Source organism: Chelon labrosus (assembly GCF_963514085.1).
Source record: "Chelon labrosus genome assembly, chromosome: 20".
Classification (NCBI taxonomy): Eukaryota; Metazoa; Chordata; class Actinopteri; order Mugiliformes; family Mugilidae; genus Chelon; species Chelon labrosus.
Window position 1 is genome coordinate 22,592,135 of NC_140353.1, and position 9,585 is coordinate 22,601,719.

Sequence of the window (9,585 nt, forward strand, 5' to 3'; positions counted from 1 at the left end):
TAGCAAAAGACAACCCAAGGGGCAATTATTGCTTAAGAAAAGAATATTCATTCTAATATTTTCCTGTAGCTCACAACATTCCCATGAATGTTCCATGTCTGTTATTCTTATTTGTCCTGCTTCATTATTTTGTGTGTTATGGGTAATTCAGTCAGTTTCCTGTTTTATTTTAAAAAGATTCTTGACCTTGTCTTTTATTAGCTGTACTTCCCATCTTGGTATTTTTCCCTTCTTGTAATTACATTCTTCTGCCGACAGTTTTTTTTTTCAAGTAGGAATTTTTTCATCTTGATCCGTCTGACAAATAGATGTAGCCCTACACTCTGAGGTGGTTTCTGGTTTCTAAGCCAAGAGAAAACACATGTCTAAATGTGCTCCTGGTCTGCAGTGTTCATAATTCCGAAGACAATTTTAAAAGGAATGGGCTGCTCTAATGGCCCATACTTTAGAGATTAACCTGTGAACCAAATTCTTCCTTCATTCATTAGCATTAGCAGGATAGAGATGTTTCATCAGTAACCACCATATTACTTAATGTAATCAGAATTAAAGAGCTCTGAAAGATTGCTTTGTTGTATTGATACTGTTAACACAGTTGTGTTGAGGCCATAAACTGATCATCTGTAATAATACTAATAATAATATAACTGAAACTCGAGTGCAGGCTACGTGGTAAAATAATGAAATAAAACTGGTTCTTCAGTACACTACAGTTTTCAATGTGTCACTGAATTCTATTTACTGTACAATATCACACTGGAGTGTTCAACCCCAGAGCCTTTTTTAAACACATTCTGAGCATCATCAACAAGCTTGTTGAGGATATATTGCAGAAATGTGTAGGTTATGACAAAAGAGATGCTCATTGCTGCTGGGATTCCCGGTAGTGGAGTGTATCTGAACCCTTTCTCTGCTGAGGAACAACTTCCGAAAGTGAGGTCAACACCTTCACAATGAGCTCCTTCGTTATTTCTGTTGCATCTACTTGTGAAGTGACGACAGCACACAGATCATCATATGGCACACCTGCACTGCCTAAAAGATTCTTCAGTGACTTCTCATCAAGCCCAAACCTAACTACATATTTTGAGGCAGCAGTGACCATCAAGCTGAGATCAACAGCAGGAGAGAGACCAGGAACTGGTACAGCTGATACAGCTGCAGACACAGTGGGGATGTATTTTATCTGGGTTTGGAAAGGTTCTTTCTCTTTCTTGATGATCTCGGGGTTGATGTTTGGCATGGCAAACAGCAGAACATTCTTAAATAATTTATTTAAGTAATTAAATGCTATAACTCCACTATTTAGAAGAGAAAAGAAACTTACCTTGAATGCAGTTTTCCTTGATTTGTATGAGAGTCCTCTCTGCACTGAAGTCTCTCTGACTTCTCTCTTCAGCACGTAGGTTGTTGTCAATCTTTGAGCGAACAAAGTAGAACCTTTTTCCCATCCTCTGAATCTCCTGAGCCAGTTTCACATCATTTTCTCTGATGCGAGCGTCTGAGATGATGATGAAGTCAAACCTCTCAAATCCAACATGCTTCAGGTACTAGTCAGCTGGAAACTTGGTGGTCCCAACTCCAGGAAGATCCCAGAATGTAACATTGGGATAGTTTGGATGAGGGTATGGTTTAACTTCTATGGTGGTTTCTACACAACCAGTAGGAGCAGCTCCCTCATCTCTGTTGTCTACACCTCTGAAGGCATTAACGAAGGTGGATTTACCAGAACCAGACTCTCCTGTGATGGCAATGTTCAGTGGAGCATTGTCCTGCTTATCCAAATACTCCTGGATCTTTGCAACAGCCAAGGCTTGGTCATTGTTCTCTAGTGCTTCTTTAACAACTCTTGTAATTGATTCAGAATCAGATGGTGTAGCCATGGTGATACCTGAGAACTGTGTAAATGAGAAACAGAAATTGTATGTATATGTTGTCTCAATAATATTTCTTTCAAAGCCATTGTTATGAAATGCAGCACATACAACAAACAATAAAAAGAGAGATACAAGAGTGAAATAATGAAATCAGTATAATTGAAGGCCAGTGGAAAAAAACAACTAAATTATTGAGATGATAGATCAAAACAAATAAAAGTAAATTGGTGTTTTCTATTTTTTTTTTTTTTTCAGTTTCAAACTGTCCATTAAGAGTTTAATGCACACAACAACATAGCATAATATTCATAGTTATGCCAGCCAGTATCAATAATAAGTTGGAAACAGAAAGTAGCCTCAGTTCTGGTGTTTTTAAGAGACAGCCTTCAGAGAGACAAATAGAAACATTATTATTACATTAAATTATTAGATTCTTCTTAATGTTGATAAAAGGGACTGAGAAGAGACAAGATTTAAATCTGTTTCAATAAGCTACATGCACTACCGTTCAGCTAAAGTCACCAGTTTCTATACTCACATTTCTTATATCAGACAACGCCCAATAACAACACCGTAAGGGGAAAACAACCTACACCACGTGACAGTGATCTCTGTAAATCAGCTGATTTACAAGAAGTGTAGAGATGAGGAAGGTGCGTTCACAACAAAGGTCCACCTAATCTTTCCTCACCGTAGGACATGCAGCCAAGTTGCATATTGATGTTAAAACACACTAGTCCAGTTCTCCATTTCAAACCTATTCTGTTATCTTGCAATGACCCGCTAGCATGAGGTGACACACAGCTTTGCACAGCAACAGGAAATGTTTCCATCTTGCCTCTTCAAAGAAATACTGAAACTTGCAAAACTACAATCAACTCATTGATCTGATGGCATCAACCGGAATGGCTTGACTACAGCTTAGTATGTTTTTGAAAGCTAGCAAAAGAAAACCAATGGGGCACTTATTGCTTCAGAAAAGAAGATTCATTTCAATGTCCAGCGTACACATGTCTGTATTATTTGTTGATTACATTTCTTTGGGCTATATATCAAGCAAGATGGCGCCAGTGTGCACAGTCCGCTGTCTGTCTCTGCAAACTTTGGCTATATTTATGTTGTTTCTGTCACTTGTCTGTTTAAATGTCAACTCTTTGCTGAGGTATGATCGGCAGACACTTTTAAATATTCGACAAAGGGCACAAAATTTGGGCCCGTTCGGTCCAGATCAAGAGAAAACTTTCTCCCTCCCGCTTCTCTCCGGTATACCGGCTTACCTCTGCCGTGTTCCGGCACCTGCATGGAGAGGCCGAAAACGCCGGGGGAAACACAGCAGCAGGCTGGTGAAACTGAAAGCATGGTTGGCGTGCGCCCCTACTGCTTTCCCTGGAAGTTCTAGGTCGGCATGTCACCGCTTCATTTTGCAGCGCTTCTTGGATCAGATCACCTCATCTTTGGTTCCTGTGGTTGGATGAGGGGCAACCGTCTCATCACCTCTTCTTTCCTCACCTCCACGGGCGTGGGGTGAACCTCCGCAACTTGCGGCCTCTTGCTCAGACTCAGTGCTTTTTGTGAACTTTTACCGTCCGATTCTACATACTTCAATTCTCCAAGGAGGTCAGGTCGCAGAGGAGGCATTGCATCTGTTCACGGGAAGAGCTTTATCTGTAAACATGTCCCCCAGGTATCCCAGTTTTGAGATTAATGTATCTGAGCTTGGTTCTGAGCTCCCGGTGCTGTGCGCTGTTATTTACACACCACCCAAGTACAACAAAGATTTTATTGGTGACTTTGGTGATTTCTTGTGTTGGGACCTGAACATGGCATTGCGCGATGGAAGCTCACCATGCATAACCAAGTTGTGACCCACATGACTTCTTTGTCTTGGAAACAAAGGGACACAATAGAACTCAAAAACCTACAATCTTCCAGGTGTGAAAACTGACCCAGCAGTTCACTGGCCGACAGTGGCATGTGACCTCTGAGGTCAGCAGGTCATATAAAAAGCCTCTGCTTAGCCTGTGCTCTCTCTCCTCTTCTCCTCCTATCCTTTTCTCTTCTCCTGGACCTCCAGCTGCTCAGCTGCAGCTGGCTGCCGCAATAGTCTGCTAACAAAGAGCAGCTACCCCAGGCCTCTTTCTTCACAGCCTGCTTGAAATCTGCACCAGCTCTATTAGCCACCAAACAGAAGGTTTGCAGGCTAACTCCTCATACAACAGGAGCCACACAGCTAGTTAGCACCGAGCTGTTAACAAGCTACTTCAAAGGACTTCAAGGAGTGGCCAGTTTCCCTCCAATGTCTGCCAACAGGAACACATGGCAAAGACTGCCTCTGGAACTCCAGCTTGGCCCTTCCATCATGAACCGCCAGCTAAAGAAGCAACACGTCAGAAAGTGACTTTTCTACAATAACTGGTAGTATGACCTGGGCCTAGTCAAGGTAGTCAATATAAGCTAAGCTAAGCTAAACATAGAACCATGAACTTTGATTTGATGTGATATTTGTTTTTATTCTAAGGTCTCATGTGGGAGAGGGAAGTCATACATATGAAGCTCAAAGCTGGACACCAGGAAGACCTGTGGAGCCTCAATGCCTTGACTTTTAAGACCTGTGTTATAAAAGAGATGCAGTATGATTCAGAGATAGACTTTGTCATTATGATTATTAAAATGTCTTTCACACTAGTTTGTAGTGAGATGCAGAAAGATTAGTACAAAATATGCTATAATTAAAACGTTGTATTTAGGTGAACACATGTCCAGGCTAAAATGTAAAATGTTGAAAAAAGTTTGCAGTTATAGCAGATTGATTTGTGTCAATCCTTGTGTAGCATGGCAAACTGTAGAGTGACACTAAATGTTTGTTTATTCACCACTGGTAATTGTTAGAGAATAATTTCACTTGCCTATAGATAGTTTGTGTAGTTAATGTTAGATTACTGCTGGGGTCAGTTATCTGCCCTATTTTCTCTCTGAGGAACATGCCAAGACCATGGTCCCTCTTTGGCATCTTCAATCTCACTCTCTGGTTGTCTACAGACACAGCTGTAGAGTTAGATGATAACACCCTCCGTCACTAGAGGACACTTTGTATTTCCTAGTTGGTGTGAATCATTATCTTCATGTTCATGTACTATAGCCAATTGGATATTGACACATCTCCCCTTTGCCGCCTCGGCCCACCTTTCTGGTATAAGAATCTGAGCTTTACTGTTTGACCCTTAGAATTGAGGTGGACTCATGCACTTATGTTGTGATGACGAATGTTCTGTTCTCCTTGTATACGAGCCTAAATAAACTCCTTCAGCATAAGACATACAGGACTCTGGTACTTCTTCTTCTTCATCAGCACCACCACAAATTCCTCCTTAACAGTAATTAAATGCTATAACTCCACTATTTAGAAGAGAAAAGAAACTTACTTTGAATGCAGTTTTCCTTGATTTGTATGAGAGTCCTCTCTGCACTGAAGTCTCTCTGACTTCTCTCTTCAGCACGTAGGTTGTTGTCAATCTTTGAGCGAACAAAGTAGAACCTTTTTCCCATCCTCTGAATCTCCTGAGCCAGTTTCACATCATTTTCTTTGATGCGAGCATCTGAGATGATGATGAAGTCAAACCTCTCAAATCCAGCATGCTTCAGGTACTAGTCAGCTGGAAACTTGGTGGTCCCAACTCCAGGAAAATCCCAGAATGTAACATTGGTATAGTTTGGATGAGGGTATGGTTTAACTTCTATGGTGGTTTTTACACAACCAGTAGGAGCAGCTCCCTCATCTCTGTTGTCTACACCTCTGAAGGCATTAACAAAGGTGGATTTACCAGAACCACACTCTCCTGAGATGGCAATGTTTAGTGGAACATTGTCCTGCTTATCCAAATACTCCTGGATCTTTGCAACAGCCAAGGCTTGGTCATTGTTCTCTAGTGCTTCTTTAACAACTCTTGTAATTGATTCAGAATCAGATGGTGTAGCCATGGTGATACCTGAGAACTGTGTAAATGGGAAACAGAAATTGTATGTATATATTGTCTCAATAATGTTTCTTTCAACACCATTGTTATGAAATGCAGCACATACAACAAACACTAAAGAGAGAGATACAAGAGTGAAATAATGAAATCAGTATAATTAAAGGCCAGTGGAAAAAAACAACAAAATTATTGAGATGATAGATCAAAACAAATAAATGTTTTCTATTTTTTATTTCAGTTTCAAACTGTCCATTAAGAGTTTAATGCGCACAACAACATAGCATAATATTCATAGTTATGCCAGCCAGTATCAATAATAAGTCGGAAACAGAAAGTAGCCTCAGTTCTGGTGTTTTTAAGAGACAGCCTTCAGAGAGACAAATAGAAACATTATTATTACATTACATTATTAGATTCTTCTTAATGTTGATAAAAGGGACTGAGAAGAGACAAGATTTAAATCTGTTTCAATAAGCTACATGCACTACCGTTCAGCTAAAGTCACCAGTTTCTATACTCACATTTCTTATATCAGACAACGCCCAATAACAACACCGTAAGGGGAAAACAACCTACACCACGTGACAGTGATCTCTGTAAATCAGCTGATTTACAAGAAGTGTAGAGATGAGGAAGGTGCGTTCACAACAAAGGTCCACCTAATCTTTCCTCACCGTAGGACATGCAGCCAAGTTGCATATTGATGTTGAAACACACTAATCCAGTTCTCCATTTCAAACCTATTCTGTTATCTTGCAAGTACCCGCTAGCATGAGGTGACACACAGCTTTGCACAGCAACAGGAAATGTTTCCATCTTGCCTCTTCAAAGAAATACTGAAACTTGCAAAACTACAATCAACTCATTGATCTGATGGCATCAACCGGAATGGCTTGACTACAGCTTAGTATGTTTTTGAAAGCTAGCAAAAGAAAACCAATGGGGCACTTATTGCTTCAGAAAAGAAGATTCATTTCAATGTCCAGCGTACACGTGTCTGTATTATTTGTTGATTACATTTCTTTGGGCTATATATCAAGCAAGATGGCACCAGTGTGCACAGCCCGCTGTCTGTCTCTGCAAACTTTGGCTATATTTATGTTGTTTCTGTCACTTGTCTGTTAAAATGTCAACTCTCTGCTGAGGTATGATCGGCAGACACTTTTAAATATTTGACAATGGGCACAAAATTTGGGCCCGTTCGGTCCAGATCAAGAGAAAACTTTCTCCCTCCCGCTTCTCTCCGGTATACCTACCGTGTTCCGGCACCTGCATGGAGAGGCCGCAAATGCCGGGGGAAACGCAGGAGCAGGCTGGTGAAACTGAAAGCATGGTTGGCGTGCGCTCCTGCTGCTTTCCCTGGAAGTTCTAGGTCAGCATGTCGCCGCTTCATTTTGCAGCGCTTCTTGGATCCGATCACCTCATCTTTGGTTCCTGTGGTTGGATGAGTGGCAACCGTCTCGTCGCCTCTTCTTTCCTCACCTCCACGGGCTGCTGACCCAGCAGTTCACTGGCCGACAGTGGCATGTGACCTTTGAGGTCAGGGATCATCTTCTCCTGGACGTCCAGCTGCTCAACTATAGCTGGTTGCCTCAATAGTTTGCTAACAAAGAGCAGCTAGATATAATTGATGAAAATACTTGAGGAGTTAATCATAGTTTAATAACATGGTGTGCTAATTACTGTTACAAAATGTATGGTAGTTACGAGTGTTTTCTGCTTAATGTATCTTTCTAACCACAGAATATTCCAGGCCGTGCAGGAACAGAAGAATGTCAATAACAGATAAAGGAAGCGGATGTAGCTAGATTAACCGCACGTCCATATCAGGAAAGAGAGCGTGGTCTTTGTTAAGGTTGTTGTGTGCAGGCACTCACTCAAGTAGACGAAGCAAAGATGGATTCAGATGTTATGGGCGTGAGTGGCAGGTGAAGAGGAGTGACAGAGCCAACCAGAAGACGACACACCCAAGATCGCCTGCATCCTGCACAACTTTCTGTAGTAGTATATTAGAACTGGGTCAGGGAAAGATAGGTCGTAGAGGTGTGCGATACCGCTAGATTTGGTATTGATCTGATACCAAGTAAATACAGGGCTAGTATCGCCAAAACTGATACAGATATCGATATTTTTAATAATTACGGTGGATGCATTATCAGTCTGTATTCATCTAAATCTGAATGAATTTTCATGACATTTAAGTGTTTTTGTGATTTGCCTTTTGGATTATTAATCAGTTAAAATTCATTCATTCATCTTCTATACCTTCTTATTCCTGTTAAGGGTGGTCTGCTGGAGCCTATCCCAGCTGTCATCGGGCGAGAGGCGGGGTACACCCTGGACAGGTCGCCAGTCCATCGCAGGGCTAACACAGAGACAGACAACCATTCACACTCACACCTAAGGCCAATTTAGAATCACCAATGAACCTAATGGTTGGTGGGAGGAAGCTGGAGTACCCAGAGAGAACCCACGCAGACACAGGGAGAACATGCAAACTCCACACAGAAAGGCCCATTTATGGCCCATGGATTCGAACTGGTGACCTTCTTGCTGTGAGGCATCAGTGCTAACCACCTCGCCACTGCGCCACGGGCCTGGCTGATAGCGGTGGGCGGTGTGCGGTCACCTGTCGCAGAGTCATGTGACGGTACAACAAACACACGCAAAATGACCCTGCTCTGCTCTATGACAGTAGCAGGATTTAGACCATCACCCAGTTGCTCCCAGTGTGTGGCACTGGTGTGTGAATGTCTGTGTGCTTGTGTGAGCGAATGGGTAGACGTGTCTGTGACTGTAAAGCGTTTTGAGTACCAACAGGTAGGAAAGCGCTATATAAAAGCAAGACCATTACCATTTACCATTGGTATCGATCAATCTCGATACCAATGTTATTATCAATATTTGGATCGATCCGCCCACCACTAATAGGTAGTCAGACTTCACGAACTGACACGAGTTGTTTGTCAGGGACAGGAAGATTTGGCTCAGAGCTCTGTAAACTTATTTCTTTGTGTTACTTTTAATAAAATACTCAAACTGAGAAATAGAAGCGTGCAGCGGAACGAGGTCAAAAAGGGATTGTAAACGGTCTTCTCCAACACAGGCTAACTCCTCAAACAACAGGAGCCACACAGCTAGTTAGCACCGAGCTGCTAACAAGCTACTTCAAAAGCGGCCAGTTTCCCTCCAACGTCTGCCATCAGGAACACACAGCAAAGACTGCCTCTGGAACTCGGCCCTTCCATCATGAACAGCCAGCTAAAGAAGCAACACGTCAAAAAGCGACTTTTTCACCAAAACTAGTAGCATGACCTGGGCCTAGTCAAGCTAAGCTAAGCTAAGCTAAGCTAAACACAGAACTATGACTATAAGCAGGCTAAAAGCTGTTTTAATTCCTGCTGTAGAGCTGTTAATACATCATAATTAAGTTTTAATATTTTTTCATGCAAGAAAGTACGGTTACTTTCTCGTAGATCCCCAATAGTCGGGGAGCCAAAGTCTCAAAAATGGGTTGAACCTGACATGGTCTGTTATACTTTTTATTTGTGTTTTTTCTGTTAACTTTGACCCTAAGGACCAATAATTGGAGGGTCTGCTCTGCCGGAAACATTGCGAAAAAAAATTGTGGCCATTTTAGTGTATGGACCCTTCATTTTTTATCAGAAAAATGTGGAAAATTATTTTTTTCCTCAAATCCTCAGTGGGTTGGGTAAGCTGTCAATAATATATGC

At 41.7% G+C, this 9,585-nt stretch overlaps 1 protein-coding gene and 1 pseudogene across 2 annotated transcripts; both read right to left on the reverse strand.

Annotated features, from left to right (window-relative positions):
• Nucleotides 1–862: 862 nt before the first annotated feature.
• Nucleotides 863–1,883, reverse strand: LOC311505138 (interferon-inducible GTPase 5-like; annotated as a pseudogene). The gene has a single exon. The product of its transcript is annotated as an interferon-inducible GTPase 5-like (transcript).
• Nucleotides 1,884–4,385: 2,502 nt separating this feature from the next.
• On the reverse strand, nt 4,386–5,855 carry LOC311505072 (T-cell-specific guanine nucleotide triphosphate-binding protein 2-like; the record flags this gene model as incomplete). The annotated part of the gene is given in 3 exon segments (XM_084568475.1): nt 4,386–4,486; nt 5,300–5,522; nt 5,526–5,855. Coding segments are annotated over 3 exon segments (654 nt in total).
• Nucleotides 5,856–9,585: the final 3,730 nt, after the last annotated feature.